The 18174-nt window shown below is 40.5% G+C and overlaps 1 protein-coding gene across 1 annotated transcript; it reads right to left on the bottom strand.

Moving 5' to 3' along the window:
- Positions 1-2106: 2106 nt before the first annotated feature.
- LOC119885744 (polymeric immunoglobulin receptor-like) lies at positions 2107-14774 on the bottom strand. The gene is made up of 8 exons (XM_038695961.1): positions 14661-14774; positions 9248-9544; positions 8520-8831; positions 8089-8403; positions 5275-5355; positions 5021-5107; positions 3120-3175; positions 2107-2583 (listed from the first exon to the last, which is right to left on the bottom strand). Exons 1-8 carry the CDS (start codon positions 14698-14700, stop codon positions 2281-2283), a joined length of 1491 nt encoding a protein of 496 aa, XP_038551889.1. The 5' UTR covers positions 14701-14774; the 3' UTR covers positions 2107-2280.
- Between the last annotated feature and the right edge of the window lie 3400 nt (positions 14775-18174).

Raw genomic sequence — 18174 nt, 5'->3', positions numbered from 1 at the left:
TGTTCATGTCTCACTACATACACCCTTGGGAATCTGGGGGGGCGGGCAGGTTGCTAGGTGTTTGGTGGGTGGGGCTGCTTTATTGCGGACTCGTCCTTCTTCCTCCCCCACTGGCTGCCCCTCAATTTTAATTACTCCTTAGACACCGGAGGGGAAGGGGCACATTGGGAGGCTCCACTACCTGACAGTTATGAGGTGCCTGTGTCACAGCTACCCTCCAATTTTAACTGCACCTTAGTTACCACGCACCTTATCCTTACGCCACCATACAACACTTCACAATCCATGACATGCATCCAACACAATACAACACATTTACAGAGGCAGGCAGTGGGGTTGAAGGAGCGTTGGGGGTCTCATTGGCTTTGTGTCCTGTCCTTGGAGCCTCGGGGCGCCGGGGGTGCCGTGGGGTTGGTGTCTGCCTCGCCTGACTTGGGGTGGGTCATGGCGTGGTCATCTCTGAGGCGGGTGGTGTGTCCCTGGGCCTGGGGGCCCTTGGCCCTTTCTCCTCGCTGGGCCCTCTTCAGCAGGGCTGGGGCTCCCGCTGCTTCCCCCTGCCACCTCTCTCTCAGTGGGGGCATTCGGTAATCCCTGGGGCACATGGCCGGTGTTGTCTGGGTGGGTTTTGGACCTCTTCCTTGGGGGGGTTGACTGGGGGGGCTGCTGGCTCTGCCTGCACTCTGGGGGGGGGGATGCCCCTGGCTGGGCTGGTGGACTGTCGGCCCTGGTTCTCCCGCGTTATCACTCCCTGGCAGCGGGGAGCTCCCCGGCACAGCTCTCTGCTGTTCCCCCTCGGGGCTGTCTGTGGTCCTTTGCGCTTTGGGAAGTCGCGGGGAGCCCTGGCTACTGGGGGTGTGGGTCCTTGGGCGTAGCGCGGCACGGGTCGGTCTAATTGCGGTTTGGAGGGGCGATTGTCGATGCATATTGATGCATTGTTTTTTTTCTGTGCAGGGTCTCTGGTGGGCTGCTGGGCGTTAGTTTGTGCATTGGAGTCCGGGGGGAGGCATTTCCTGGTTAGCTTGGGGGACTAGTTTGCGTCCCTGGCTTGCCTCATTGACCTCAGATCCGTGCTCCCCTGTTTCTCTGTCGGCCGGTTGTCAGACTCCTCTGGAGAGGGGGCCACAGCCACCCTAAGAAATGGGTGGCCACCCCAGTGGCCCCTCCTCGCAAGGAGCAAATGCAAAAATGCTATTTACTGTTTATATTATGTAACCCCTGTGATGTTTATTTTAGGAGAGGAATCTGATTCGTCAATGTAGATGGCAATCACGTTTCTAAAATTGTGACTGGTTAAGGGACAGGACTAACAGGCAGAGCAGAGCGGAGTACACTGGTGTTGTGCCGAATGTGTTTGTTTTCTGTGGAGGTAGCGACAAGCTGCAGAAGAAAGAAAAGTCAAAATTTAATTAATGTACAGAGACAGTTAGTAGCCTGGCTAGTTTATAATACTTTTGTCACACTGTTACACAGTTTGGTGTATTGTACTGTGTGTGAGAGCTAATAGTCTGCAGATAGCAACAGGTTAGCACCACCGCTAACAGAAAGTTAACGTCGTAGGAACACTGGAGCCCCTGACAGCGCCGCGTGTGACCGGCTGTTAACGTTATGCTTCAAGGGAGACTGTCCTGTGCCTGTTTTCATCTTCATCTTTCTGAGAGGATTGCAAAACATGAGAACAGCTGGGAATGGGATATATATTGGCCGACATTCTTTCCGTTTTGATTGCAGGATCTCTGTGGAAAGTGGCTATAGAAAGCCTCTGGATCCCTAAAATGTTGTCTGTGCGCGTCGTTGACTTCATTGGTGGTGAGCTCACTACTCTTTGCTTTTGGCCCTGTAGGCTCATTTGTTCTGAGCTTGGTTGTGTCAGCTTAAAGATTGCATTCTCAATCTAGGTTTGTGACGGTGGTACTGTAACTTGTGTCACTGCACTCCTCTCTCTCTCTCTCGCTGTCTGTGTTTTGTGGAGCCATGCTGTTTGTTGATGTTAAAAAACACAGAAGCAAGAGAGAGTTTTGTAATTTTACAGGTATTTATGTTTTAAAATGGTTGGTGCCCCCCCCCCACCATTTTTATATAAATATGACATTGGTTAAATCTGTTGTTAAAAAGTGGAATATATAAGAATAACTATCTTAGTTGTTTTTAACAAGAATAACACCAAACTTAGTAGATTAACAAATAATTACACAACTCTATAGAGACACATTGTATATTTCAATTTGAATTTAAAGAAAAATATATATGCTTCCTCCTGTTCCTGAGACTGCTGATCTTTGCTCAGTGCTGCTGTAGCTTGTTGACTGTTGCGTAGAGAGGATCCTCTGAAGAGCTGGACGGCTGGTTGACAGTAGAGTAGGTTGCACTTTGCTTCACAGTAGAATATTCGCCGGCAGCAGAGCTGGGTTTGAGGATCACTGCCTCACCACCAGCTCTGTCACAGCTGCTTTGGAAGTTGACGGTAGAGTAATGCAGCGAGGCAGAGGGGTTTGTGGGAAAGTTGGCAGTGGCATAAATCGTGTTCATCTTATTTCCTGAGTCTGGAGTCTGGACGGGCTGCTGTATCTCTTCGTAGACATAATCCTACCAGGGAAAAGTGAAAAATACAGTCTGAACACATTATTTTGAATCCTAACAATAAACTCTCCCCATTCAAAATGAGCTCAACATTGTTGGTTAAATTACAAACAGGTTAATAGTAGGAAGGATTAAATCCAGGACCTCTAATTTTACTGTGGTGTCATTTGGTTTTACAAACTAGTTCAAACATCAGCACAGGTTCGTACAAAGCCAACTGATTTAATTAAAAAAAACAAAAAAAAAACAAAGACAAATTAGCTGTGTTAGTTGTCCCAGTACCACACCAGCTTCTGATAAATTGTAATGTGTTTTCACGGTTTAACAACTGAATCGTTGTGCACCTGAAAACAAGGTTCTGTCACTGCATGAGTGAAAATGCTGCGTCACTATTGGCCAATATTTATTTACATTATTTTTTTCTTTAGCCAAGACTCCAAGACTTGAGATGGGTAATCCAGCTATTGCGCAATTTCTCTCAGCTATTTAAATTCCACCTATAAAGTACCACCACACACTGAGACATTCATTTATACACTGACCTCTCTGATGTTCTGTGCTGCTGCTCCTTTTCTTGTGTTCATTAAATGTGAAAATCCTGGCAGAAAGAAAAGGAAGAGAACAAAAAAGAAATCAACAAATGGAAGGACAGAAAAGTGGATTCATTTCACCACTTTTCATCAAACTCTACACAGTCTCTTAATCTACCTAATCTACCTGTATTGTCCAGGTAGGTTACACTCTGGACATTGTGTGGTTTCACCGAATAGGACTGTTTATCATCAGAAATGAGTAAAGATGAAAGAAAAAAACATCAACTTCCAATCACAAAAAAAAAAATGCCATGTCAAGTCACTCCTAACGTCTTCTTTGGACTTTTTATTCATCACCCTGTAGTGAACAGCTAGTGTGGATTTGATCATTTTATATCAAATAAATTTGGAGATGCCAAATTCCTTTTTGTCTCTCCCTGAGAGAAAGAGGAGGGGGGCTGAGATATCAACCCTGAACAGACAGCCTGACCTTAAGTGTTCAATTCCTTTGTGTAGACAAATAAATACTGTCTCCTTATAACTTGCCTATTACCTGCTGAGTTAAATAATCTTTGCTAAGTTAGTAGTGGCGCTTGCCTCTTATATTCTAGTAGTAATTACTATGTCGTTATTCTCTAAGTACTATGTCTGAAAGCTAAAAGAACCACAAGGAAGTAAATTTTCAGTGCTCTTAATCCATTCCTCTGATGCTCCTTTCATTCCTGACTGTCTGTTTGATGTTTATACTAATGCTTTATTCCCAACACTTTCTGAACCTTTCTTTAGAAATGATATGATACAGAAATGTTATCCTGTGCTACTTGATTAATTTTCCAGCTCGAATTTAATGTTAAATAACTAATTTCCCCAGCTCCTGAGCAAATGATTGTTTTAAAGAAATAATCTTCAGTCTCCTCATGGAACCAGAGTTCCCCCAAGAGGACAAACTAAGTATTACATGCTATCGTTCTGAAATGCAGCTTCTGCTGTGTAACTCTGTACTTATTTGTTCGTAATCTGATGCCATGTTTGTGTAACTTGCTTGTATTCTCTAAGTAAGAATGTGAAACAAACAATATTATCCAGGAAATATTGAGTGAAGTCTCTTTCATTCTGAAATCCTGAAAATGTGTTTAACTGGTAACCATTCTAATATTAATAAGATAACTATGACCTGGATGACTGAGACGTAAGAAGTAACTTTCCTTTCCTTTTTATCGAATGCTTAAAACTAAGAGCGGTGTAACTGTTTGACGTTTAAGGTTTGATTGTGGGAAGATATTTGATTAAAATACGCACAAATAGACATAAAGTTAAGGGACAGCCTCTCTCAGGGGAACAAAGCCCTCCTCCTGAGACACGCCCTAGACAAAAAAACACGCTGACACGCATGCTTTATGTTTTCTTTGTTTGTTCAAATTTATCAGACTTCACCTTGAACCCATCACTCTCATTGTTTGCATCATGTTTGTTTAGCCATTGATTATTTCTTTGATGTATATTTAACCACATTTACATCCACCTTTTAGTTAGTTAATAAATTTCACCGTAATCTCAGGAACTGTGTGTGTGTATTGTTTAGCTCCAGGTCACTGTAACGGAGGATTTACGTCCTTTGATATGAGATTGACTGCAATTACAACTAACTGATCACTAGGAATAATTGTAATTGTAATTATTAAACCCCTAACATTACCTAGGGAGTCTGGAGACCCTGGGCGAACTGAATTTCCGGTGGTGCCCTAACCAGGATTTATGAATTAATATTTCTGAAATATTAATATTCATCATTTGTATTAAAAATTATAGGTAGATATGCTACAACCCCTACACAGGATGTACCTGTTGAGAATGTGTTTTCTGTGTACAATATGTGCGTGTATCTTCTACAAACTGATAATAGCTCTTACGTTTGTAGATAAGGATCAACATTAGCACAAACAACAGCAGCAGCACAGCTACACAGACGATCATAGTAATGACGACCTGAGAGTCACCTGCAAGATAAAGCATAATGTATTTGCTTTTTAAACACAGTCAACATGGAAAGTTATCATCCAGATCTATCTGTGTTGAGGAATTTAAGAAGACATTTACAGAAAATTAATTTTAAAAAAGTTTCTCTTCTGCTGCAGAAGGTTTAAAATATCAAGTGCTCTCTTACCACGACTCTCAGCAGACACAGTAGTTGGCTGGGTTGAAGAAACAGGAGATGTGGATGATGTTGTTGATTCTGTTAATGATACTGACAAAAACAAAAGAAAATAGACAAATAGACAAAAAAAATCTTAGACCAGACTTGGAGGTCAGATTCCACACAACAATCTTAATTTTCTTTTATCTTTGGTTTGTTATTGATCCACCTCTAGCACAAAAATTTGGCCTCCAGTTTCATTTTCTGACTCTTGGAAAATAAATAACGAATACATCAAAAAAATAAGTTTAGTGAATGTGTGCCAATACCACTTTACTGAACATAAACATTTTAACACGTAACAATAGGAAAAGCACAGGTGAAATAATTAAATGAATGAGTTCATTTAGCTGCTTTGGTTTCAGGGTCCTGGTGTTGTTCACTGTCATGACTTTCGCTTGCCGTCGTTAATTTCATTTACACTTGTGCTTTTCTTCTGTGACAAGTTAAAGCCTTTGCTGTGAATGCGGTCTATTGTATAACAGCCCTTTACTTGTTTAAAAATTACTCAACATTGGTCATCATCACCCAAAGCTGTGTTGAGGAATTTAAGTGGACATTTTAGAAGATTTTTAAACATTTCTCCTCTCATCTCTTGCTCTTCTGCAGCAGAAGGTTTAAGATATCAAGTGTGCTCTCCTACCACGACTCTCAGCAGACACAGTAGTTGACTGGGTTGAAGAAACAGGAAATGTGGATGATGTCTGTGATACTGCTGGTGATACTGAAAAATCAATTATCAAGAAGACGTTTTTAGTGGGCTCTGTGTTATAGGCTTGCCAGACGAACTCAACCAAGGTTAGATGACCATGGTCATCATTACTGTGCTTGATTGGCCAGGCAAATCGCCTGACCTGAATCACATAGAGAATCTATGGGCTACCGTCAAGAGGAAAATGAGAGACTCCAGACCAACAATACAGACAGGCTGAAGGCTGCTATCAAAGAAACCTGGGCCTCCATCACACCTCAGCAGGGCCACACGCTGATTACCTCCATGCTACGCTGCATTGATGTAGTAATTCATGCAGAAGGTGCCCTGACCAAGCATTGAGCGGATAAATGGACATTTTCTGAACTGTTCAACTTTTCAGAAGGTCTAGATTTGTGTATTTTATATTCTTTATACTGATATTCTAATATTTTGAGTTATGGATTTTTTATTTCCATGAACTATAAGCTGTATTCATCAAAATAAAAACAAAGAAAGGCCTGAAACTTATCACTTTATATAAAATTAATCTAGAATACATGAAAGTTTAACTTTTGACTTAAAATACAGGAAAAAAACTTTTTCATGCTGACTCACTTTTATGACTTACTGGGACACTTGAAAAGAATGGAATCATTAATGTTATTAACACCAGTGCTCTTCCTGCTGTGACAGTTCAAAACATCTGCTATTAATGTGTAACAGCCTTTGAAATAAACAGTTTGACATTCTGGGAAATGCTCTTTTTGGCTTTCTGACAGAATTCACTTCACGGCAAAAATGGATCACAATTACAGTGAACAGTAACACTGTCAACGTACATCCAGCAACATAGGTACTGTTTTAAGACTTAAAAATGACAAACCTACCCTTAAAGGCTGAATTATAAAACATGCATAGTGAAACACTCAACAACTAATTGTGGTGATAAAAGTGATCAGTTGTTGAGGGTTTTCGTTGTTGCTGATACAGTTCTGATGTCACATAACTGCAGCTGCTGCTCTGAACATGTGCAGGAAGTGAAAACAGGAGCATAAATAGCAACATCAGGTGATGTCGTTACAGACTGAATCAGTCAGTAACCGGATATCACAGCTGACTATCTAGTGGCTTATTTTACAAAACAAATTACAGAATTTAATGAGAACAGTTTGCTTCTTCAGATAAAGTATGAAGGGTCTGATTTCTTCTGCTAATTTCAACTGTGATTTTGGCTTCCAATAAAAACAAGATAATCAAGATAAAATTATTGCATTCTGTTTTGCAATGATGCTCTTGTTTTGACTTGTATAATTAATCCAGTGTGGCCTATATGTTCAGCGCGGGCCAAGATGATGGGCAGAGAGCTTTTGGTCAATAAGAAAGGTAAAATTAAGCTGTTACACGATCATTACACACTGTAGCAGTCCCAAAAACTTGTGCAAATAATAATGTATATCATGCTCAGATCAGACAGTGTGTCGCTGGTCACCAAGCAGTTCAATACTGAGAAAACAGAAGACAGGACACGGTGAAGCCCTTGAAGTCACTGAACGTATTACTTTTTTGTTTTTCAGATGAGTTGTATTTAAACTTCAAGGAAATCCACTGTTTAATTTTGTTTTAAAAAGGTCAATATTTCTAAAGTCAATGACTAATTGTGTTGATTGTGATCTCAATATTGACCAAAATAATCATCATAGTGATATTTAGTATTTAATAGAACAGGTCTAATAGGATGCTCTTGCCTGGATTGTTAAAATTTTAACTCAGTTTTTAACTGAAACCATGAAGACATGTTTCATGTTACAGTGAGTGAAATGTCTGTCTGATCTCAGGAAAAGCACAGGTGTTACATTAACGACTGCCTCATTCTCTTAGTGCCCCAGTAAGTCATGACAGTGAGCCAGCATGAACAATATCAGGACCCTGAAACTGAAGCAGCTAAATGGAACTTTATAAGATGAAATAAAAGTCCAGCATTAATCAATAATTACTATAGCTTTCTTTTCATGCTTGTCATCCATCAGTAATCCTCCTACAATCTGAACCAGGGTCAGATTACATCCACACAATAAAATAGCATCACTCACCTACAGTCATCACCATTTTGTGGAAGAATTTGTTGCTGCGTGTTTTGTCAGTGCTTTCTGCTCCACACCAGTATGTCCCAGTGTCATTCATTGTTACTTCTCTCACTGTTATGGTGATATTTCTCTTGTTTTTGTCCTCCATGGAAAACTTCCCAGTGTTCTTGTTGGGCTGTGCTGTGCTTACTAGAGGTCGACATATAGATGGATCTTCTCCCTTACAGATGAATATGTTTGTCGGAGCATGATTTTGATTTAGACAATAGTATGTGAGATTCTGTCCTACAGTTGGAGACTTTGTGAATCTGGTAATAGTAGCTGTAGAAAGAAAGACAAGCAGCACTTCAGTGATTGTATTTAACAACAATTTTCAGAGACACCTTAGTCATCTGGAGTAAATCAAAACTAAACAGTGTCAGATGTGTGCTGCTCACCTTTAACCTCCAGCTGTATCTTTCTGAGAGCAGTTCTGTAACTTCCTTCATGTGTTTCCACTCCACACCAGTAGACACCAGCATCATGTGAGGACACGTTACTGATGGACACGCTGAAGCTACTGTTGGTTTCTGTGAGAGTGAATGTCCCGTTTGACTTCAGAGGGGATTTTGTTGATAAAATATCCTCACAGATTGAACCGTTCTGTTTGCAGAAGAACTTGTATTTGTTTCTTGTGTAATCACATGTGATGGTGGTTTTAGCTGTTCTGTACACAGTTTGATTAAATTGATTCTGGCAGCCGTATGTCTCTGCAAATAAAAAAGAAAGTTAAAATGTGAAATCTAACACTGACACTGTGCTAACACGTGATGGAAGTGCATGTCCTGCAACATCACCACAATCACTCGCAATTTGATCTCCATTCTTGGTTATCTAAGTAGATGATGACTTAAAATAGAAAGTGACTTTACTGAATGTGGAATTGGAGTCAAATACTATGGAAATTTGGAATAATGACACCAAACTTATGAAAGCTGAATTGAATCTGTTAAGAATGTATTGATTGATATGCGCATCTATACACAACAAAAACAAGCAGATAATATGTTTCTAAAATCTCATTAGATTTATATGGGATCCTTATAATTTATATATATTTTAATTATGTTATGTAAAAACACTGGGTCCAATGAATGGACTTAAATAAAAAGTGAGTGTCTCTTACCAAAGGCTAATTCCACTTCCTCTGCGTAATGGAATAAGTCAGGTTGTACTTCACACTTGTACTTCCCAAGGTCCTTCTTTTCAAGTTGATTCATAACCACCCTGAGATATTTTTGTTTTGTTTCATGGCCCAGGAAAACTGTTTTCTTTCCCCACACACCCTTTTTAGTGCATCGTATAGTTCCTTTGGGAGTAACTACATCAATACTTTGATGTTTTCCATTTGGTTTTGGATATTTCCAGGTGAATTCAACCCATCCTTGTGGGCATCCCCTCACTACAGTTCGGGCCTCACAACCTGTAGATCAAAGGCAAAGGTCCTCATTATGTCAGACACTGAAACGATTAATTAGCTCTCTATCAATGCAACATATTAGACTTTCAGTGCCTATCGTCACTGTCATGGTAAAGTTTGAATCATGTTACATCTGATTTTACTGAAATTTTTATCTTTCCAGCAGATTAATTTCCATTTTGGTTATTTGAATAATGACACCAAACTTAACATGTATGAAAGCTGAATTAAATCTTTTACCAACAATGTTTTGATTGATATGTGCCTCTACACATAAAAAACTCAAAGAATAAGTTTTGGAATCCCATTTGATTCATTAGATTTGCATTGCGTTCTTATAATTTATATATACTAGCGCAGTACCAGTTCATAGGGGCCGATGTGTCGCCTCCCTGCACTTTTTTGGTTTCACAAAAAGTGGTCAGCAATAGGCAGCCTGCAGGCCAAATTTAATAAATAAATAAATTTCACTTTCATAGCGGCTGATGCTGAAACAGTTACTCATACAATCACTTCCTCTTAAATGGGCAATTACTTATTAATAAATAAAGTAATTTTCATTGCCTTATTGTCAGTGGGCTCAAAATTCACTTAAAAAAGATGCACATGCCTGTTGTCTCTGTTGCTTGCATCAGCCACTATTCTGCTTTTAATGTGAGGACACCGGGTCGGCTTTCCACATTAGTTCACTACTACACAACTAACGCGGCCGATATTACTGTCCTTTGAACCACTTCGACATTATGTCAAAGTGTTGATTTAGCCTGCAAGAAATGATGCAACAGAGAAAAGCAAATCTGGAGCGATTTGTAGCCTATAGTGAGACAGACGGGGCAGCCAGCCACACTACGTTACATTAGCTCGGACATATGGGAAGACTATCCTGCCATTTATCAAAACTGAAAATAAAATTCTGAAAGGTTTTCCTCTGTGAAAACTCAAAAACAACATAATGTTTGCAGAGATTTTATTTTTTAAAAACATTTAGCAAGCCTGCAAATCTTACTTTTCATTCTTGCAAAACTTTTTTTTGGTAAGATTTTGAGTTTTCAAACACAGCCTTTCAGAACTTTATTTTCAGTTTTGATTCTTTCCATGCGGACCTGCCGCTGTTTGCTTCATAAGGTTCAATAGTAAGTACACAGATAGTAAATATAGTTACTGAAAAGCAGCAGGCAAGCTAATAATGTAGCATGCTGGTTAAACGCAGTAAATGTAACATTATCATGCAACGAGCATGGATTAGTTGAACTGATAAAAATATTACTGGAACAGGGTGTTGGGAGTTCCCAGCATGTTGTGATGTCTCCCTGTCTCTCTATAGCCATTCTCACATTGCGCCACTGTATGAAAGGTAACTTACTGAGCTGGTGTTGAGCTGCCACTGAGCTGGGAACTTTGAAGTAACAGAGCCTGTCTGGAGAAAAGCCACAGCCTGCATGCTAGTGTTTCTGCATTCATTGCAGGATTTCTGTATAAAAGCGGTTGTGTTTTGGATTTGGACGCGTACGAGCACACACCTGGTTACAATCTTATAACCACACCACTAGTGGCTGCTGAAAACTTCATAATGCCCCTTTAAGTGACTGTGCCTGTAAAATAAAAGTGCAAGAAAGTTTTTTGCAGCAATGCTTTATTTCAAGATAAATTGACGGCTTTTACTTTGAAACGTTCTGAAAGACATTAAAAACAGTTTATGGCGTGCTTAACACACCTCTGAAATAGTCATCAGGAAACGTGTGATTGAATCCCCCTGATTAAGAAGTGCAGGCACTTTCTCTGCCTGGAGATGATGGGGAAATGAAAATAAGCTTCCAAGCTGGGACGCACACACTGCAGCACATGCTTCACTGTGAGTATGTTTGATGCAGCAGTTTCTTCATAGTTATATATGTTTGCGCAAGGAGGGACCGAACACACAACACTCGGACTGAAAATCCCAGACCGTTCTCATCTCAGGGCGTCCAACACCAACGATTTCAGAAAAAGTGACAAAACGTAGTAAGTTGACGCCAAAGGTACCTTTCAGCGTCTCTATGAGAGACGTATGAGGAAGTTAGCTACGTTCTTGTTAAAGGTGTTGACATCCCCCCGAAGCCCCCTACACTTAACATAACCATCAGAAATGTTAGTACCTAAACCTAAGTCAGTGACTGTATACATGACGACCGGCCGCAGCAGGGGCCACACCCCTCGGGGGCCCAGCAACCACAGGACGTTATAACAGGCTATCAGCTATTGAAATCAGCAGAGCTGCCAACTCAATGCAATTGACACTTTTCACACGCCACACATCAATTTTCTCAGGCATTGGAAAAACTAACGTAGCCTATAACTGATAGCGTCGACTCTGCGCGATTACAATGACCCAGCTGATGCGACACCGACGGACGCTGTGACAGGAATCAAGCGAACACGGTCTCGCACACTGAGTGGCTGACAGTTTGTGATCGGGTAACGTAACTGGTCAAGTTTTGCAATATAAAAATGTATAATCTATAGCCTTGCTCTGTTGGGAATGTGAGCTGCACAGAGCTGCGTGAGATAACGTGAGATCTGTGTTTTCAGTTAGTTTGGTTTTGCACAGGTCTCATCTATACAGTCCCAAACTGGTTCTGTGTTTGTCTGAGATTCATGAACAGCAGATTATAGGGCGGAGAGATTTAAAAAAAATAATTGTGAATTGTTATTAAATGATGACGTTATTCTCATAGAAATCTTTCTGATTACACAGATATGTGGGATAGATGCATAAAGTTTTGAACGTTCAGTCCAGAAGTTTCAAACTGAATTAATTTATCCTTGAGGTGAAAAGGAGCCACATTTAAAGGGGAACTTCCCCAAACAAAGACACAACTAAGAGGGAAGACTAAATCATGAAAGAAAAATAAATATAGAATGCTTGAAAGCCAGGCAAAGGCTGAATTATATTCTGGTATATTTATATTTTAAATAGTTACCTGTTGCCTGAGTTTTGTGATTCCTTTGCCATAGCCTAGATAAAAACATTTCCTCCGTAAACTGATGCAGAAAAGGCAAGAATTGGTGTAGAAACTTTCACCAGAATGCAGAAAATTAAGTGTTTAATGCTAAAAACAGCTCTGATGCAGCTACGCAACAGGTCATATGTAATTAACGTCACTTTAAAATGATGGCTCTGAGGAAAGGACATCTCATTTCATTAAATGCCTGTTTCCTGGACTCCTCTCTCCTCGCGTCTCCTCCTCAACTCCTCGAGCTCACATCTTGGGTGGGAGGGACTAAGATGCGCCGCAAGTAGTTGAGGATCGAGGAGGTAAGGAGGCAGAAATTCTGGAAATGAGAAAGGCCCTGCAGGACTAAAGGCGCATTTATACTTGTGCGTAGGTCTGTCCGTCATTCTGCAATTACACCCCCAAACACTAGTCGGCAGCAGCGCTACAGCATCCACTGTGTTGACATTAGCCAGCCGAGCAGGCTAATTTCCGGTTTAGCGCTCCGCTAACGTAAATGGGGGAAAAATTGTAAACGTGCGGCTCGTGTAGCCTTTTCAAATGTTACCGACCGAATGGATCACATTCTGATAGTGAAATGAGTCATGTCGCTCGGGTTGCAACTGTCAAATATATTGATTCACTGTGTTACAGCTGCCGTTTTGGCCGCTAGTAAATGTTACTTAAAAGCGTGGGGTACTTCCGGTCGGCTCGAAGGCATCGCGAGGCTACCCAGCTGACCAATCACAGAGCTTACGGTCCGTGTCGACTCGACGAGTAGTTACATTTTTGAGGAGGTGCACGTCAGGCGACGGCGATTTGACGCAGAAGTATAAATTGCACTTAAGACGCAAGGAAAAGATGCAGGTGAGAGAAACGTGGATGCAATTAAGAGACTTAACAAGCACCCTGTGCCCGTCAGACGCTGGGTGACACTGTGGGGAAAGGACCTGTTTCAGATACAACAGTAAAATCAGTCTGTACTTAAGTTTTAAGACTGTAGATGTCTGCATCTGTGAGGCCCTTTTCACTGAAACCTGCCGAATGACAGAGAAATCCCGGAATTGTTGAGTCGTTGAGGTATTTAAAAAATGTTGATTGTACCATTTGCATTATATTACTTTATTATTAACTTTTCTATTTTGGACTTTCGATTTGGACAATTACCTTCCTCATCCTTTTTGAAAGTGCATCCCTGGTGTCTGCGGAACAAGAGTATTCATACATTAAATGGTGTATTATGATGTCCTGGTTATTGTGATTTTGGCTATTGCTCATAAAGAGAAAAGGGAACGATTATGAGGTTGATGTGAAGTGATAATATTAAAACAGGTATTGTTTAATATAGTCATTCAATGTGGTTTATAAAATATCAGAAAATGGTAAAAAGAAATTTTGATTAACTTTTTTTACCAAAGCACAATATCTTATTTTGTCCACAACCCACAGATATTCAGTTTTCAGTTGTATTCACATTTAAGAAGCTGGTGTCAGAACATTTTGACTTGTTTTCTTAAAAAAAGAATTAAACTGACTAATCAATTATTGATGATTTATTTTAGGTGACAACAATGAATCATTCAATCACTCATAATTTTGCCATAACATTATATACAGAAAATAAACAGGGTGACAGCTGTGATCACTACATTACTTTCACTTCTGCTTGTGTTCTCTCCGCGTTTTAGAAACCAAACATGTACGTCTTATTCAACAGGAATGAATTAGAAGAGCATTATTTCCTGTACGCAAAGTTTTTTTGCCAGATTTTTTCAATAAAAGACTGGATGTTGTATCAAATTCAAAACATCAGCTCTGAAAGCTGCATATTCACAAGAAAACAACAACTACCTGTGCAGTTACCTTTTATTAACACACTATATGTTGCATCTTGGTGTTGGATGAATTAGAGAAGCAATCAATATGTTTAAATTAGTATTAAATTTAGAAGACAGTTATTTGACCCTGTTAGTTTTACTTTGTGAACCAGAACAACTTTTGTGACCTTTGTTAAAGTAAACAAGTACAACAATTGTAGCTGAATCCACACCACAGGATGTATTGAAAGTGGTTCATTTCTTAAGAGGCTGTAACAGTTTTCTATAAAATCTCTAATATCAGGAATCAGGCAGCAGAAATCTTTTTACCTGTCATTAGTGAGAAGAGGAGAAGAAGAAAGCTCCTCATTTTGTTGATCTTGGATGTTGAAATCTACTGAAAGAAAGGCTGAAAAACTATTTAACTCCAGTTGATTTTGTCGGTTCCTGTTTTCATTGGTTGGTTGATCTGCTGTTTTTGTACAGACCTGTTTCCTGACATGTTATCCACACAGCGTCTTCCTCTTTCTGTCACTCCAGTTTTTTTATATTAATATTAGCTTTGCCAGTAGATCTCCGGCTCAGTGTTTAAGTGAGTCTTGTTCATGAACAAATTTGGTCTATCTTGTACTTTTGGCTATGTCCCATTCTTCCTAATGGAAAATGAGGCATACATAGTTCACTAAATAGCTGCTTGTGTTATTCATTGGTTATTGTGGGGTTAGTGATCTACTGTATTTACCTTCTAGGTATTGACATTATGAATTCAAAATATTGGTGACATGGTCTGATTTGAGTAAAACAAGTAAGAGTTACTGCGAGTAAATCAGAGTTTATTATGTTAGTGTTAGTCCATGGAATAATAAATCAGATATCCAAGGAGCATTAATCCAGACGAGACACCAGGGAAGAATGATCCATCCAAGAGTCGTTGAGATATTTCACTCTAAACCAGAAATTTCAACCTCATCGGGGCTTTGGAGGAAAAGTCAGGGGATCCTTAAAGTCATTAGCATTCATCATCTGGTATCAATTAATGTCCAAATTTTTATGACAGTTCATCCACTGATGAACTGACCAACCGACAGACCAACGTTGCCATCCGAGCAGTTGCTGGTGGACAATCTACGAAATGGTAAAAGTTAAAACATCAAGCATATTTCTTCAAACATTTCTTGTTAAATCAGTGGATAATAATCAGCTGTAATATGGATTTAAACAGTTTACAAGCTTCAGGAGCAAAGACAAACAAAAAGACTCATCTAGTCATTACAGATCCGTCCCAAAGTCTTAAACCTTGGTGACTCAAACAATGTGGATGAAGAGTGAATCCTGTACGTCACAGTTGAATATTCACAGGCATCAGAGCCGGGTTTGACGATCAGTGCCTCACAACCAATGCTGTTTTGAAAGTAGACGGTAGAGTAATACAGCGAGGCAGAGGGGTTTGTGGGAAAGCTGGCACTCGCCTCATTTCCTGAGTCTGGCCTCTGGACATGCTGCTGTATCTCCTTATCCAATGGGCATTCTGGGGCCCAAGCAGGGCCCAAGGAGGGGAAGAAGAATGTTTTTTCCTTTCCTTTTTTATTGTTTACATTTCAGATATTGAAAACATGTATAACCAATAAGAGCATGCTGATATTTTTTAATTTAAACTGAATTATATCATTGGTCAGTCCCCATTGTGCAAAGAACGTAACAACCCACCCTTACGTTAGTCATCAAATAACCGAAAGCTGATCAAGTGGACTGTGGGGATATTTGTCGTAGGCCTAGTTCAAACTGAGTGAGAGACGTCGTTGTAGTAAATGCAAACGAAACGGAGAAGAGGTGGCGGGAGGCTCTTTATTGATGTGCCATCTATAAAGGAGCCAGGAGGAGAATCAGAAGTTGTGGAAGTTGATGAGCAATTTAACCGCAGGAGACTGGTGTTAGCAGCGGAGCACAACCTGAGGCTATCTGTAGCAACCTCAGGCTGTAGCAGCAGTGCAGCTGAAGCAGCACACAGTGGATTTATCAGCTGTCTGACCCGGTGTTGTGGGGGGCAATCAACAAAGATGCTCGCGCCGACCATGGACCGGCTGCCTTTCATAACGGACATAACAGTAAGGTGTGCGAAGTTACCTCACTGATGATCTGCTGTGTTGTCAACTCCTAAATGTGTAAAAAGTTTACAGAGAGTGGATCCCCTATTCACCATGAACAGGTAATATTTTTGTGTTTTTTCTGTTATTATGTTAGCATTTGGTGCTCATCTGTCACTGGAGCAGGACTGTGAACCTAAAGGTGCAGCAGCTGAAGGGAGAGAAGCTGTGCTGGTGGGAAGAGCGGAAGGGTTGTGTCTTTCATAAAGTTTTTAAGTGAAAAAGGGCTGCCTTTACGTGACGACAATGAAGTAGCTTATACACTCACCTAAAGGATTATTAGGAACACCATACTAATACTGTGTTTGACCCCCTTTCGCCTTCAGAACTGCCTTAATTCTACGTGGCATTGATTCAACAAGGTGCTGAAAGCATTCTTTAGAAATGTTGGCCCATATTGATGGATAGCATCTTGCAGTTGATGGAGATTTGTGGGATGCACATCCAGGGCACGAAGCTCCCGTTCCACCACATCCCAAAGATGCTCTATTGGGTTGAGATCTGGTGACTGTGGGGGCCATTTTAGTACAGTGAACTCATTGTCATGTTCAAGAAACCAGTTTGAAATGATTGGAGCTTTGTGACATGGTGCATTATCCTGCTGGAAGTAGCCATCAGAGGATGGGTACATGGTGGCCATAAAGGGATGGACATGGTCAGAAACAATGCTCAGGTAGGCCGTGGCATTTAAACGATGCCCAATTGGCACTAAGGGGCCTAAAGTGTGCCAAGAAAACATCCCCCACACCATTACACCACCACCAGCAGCCTGCACAGTGGTAACAAGGCATGATGGATCCATGTTCTCATTCTGTTTACGCCAAATTCTGACTCTACCATCTGAATGTCTCAACAGAAATCGAGACTCATCAGACCAGGCAACATTTTTCCAGTCTTCAACTGTCCAATTTTGGTGAGCTCTTGCAAATTGTAGTCTCTTTTTCCTATTTGTAGTGGAAATGAGTGGTACCCGGTGGGGTCTTCTGCTGTTGTAGCCCATCCGCCTCAAGGTTGTGCGTGTTGTGGCTTCACAAATGCTTTGCTGCATACCTCGGTTGTAACGAGTGGTTATTTCAGTCAAAGTTGCTCTTGAATCTCAGCTTGAATCAGTCGGCCCATTCTCCTCTGACCTCTAGCATCAACAAGGCATTTTCGCCCACAGGACTGCCGCATACTGGATGTTTTTCCCTTTTCACACCATTCTTTGTAAACCCTAGAAATGGTTGAGCGTGAAAATCCCAGTAACTGAGCAGATTGTGAAATACTCCGTCTGGCACCAACAATCATGCCACGCTCAAAATTGCTTAAATCACCTTTCTTTCCCATTCTGACATTCAGTTTGGAGTTCAGTTTGTTTTGTGGTGGATTGGTGGCACCCTCTGGTGAAACTATTCAACACTCATATCATGACTGAAAGATCTGTCTCTCTGTTTCTTGTTCACTAGTCATTAATCGGCTGTTATGAATGCAGATTCCAATTTAAATGCAGTTAGCTTATATCTGCTGATAATATTGCCCTGCTGATAAATCGGTCCTGTATAAACTAGAGGTGTTTCCAACAAATAATACCCTACAATTCAAAATCTTGATTATATGCATGTATGCATGCAAGAGTGAAAATGCAGCGTCATGGTTGGCCAATATTTATTGATATTCTTTTTGTCAATTACTGTAAACTAGGGCTGACCCCGAAGAGTCAA

Source organism: Micropterus salmoides, unplaced genomic scaffold, assembly GCF_014851395.1.
Source record: "Micropterus salmoides isolate LMB-PRFRI ecotype aquatic unplaced genomic scaffold, ASM1485139v1 Ms_hic_scaffold_4, whole genome shotgun sequence".
Taxonomy (NCBI): Eukaryota; Metazoa; Chordata; class Actinopteri; order Centrarchiformes; family Centrarchidae; genus Micropterus; species Micropterus salmoides.
Note: the sequence above shows the minus strand (reverse complement) of the source record. Positions and strands in the feature narration are given on the sequence as shown.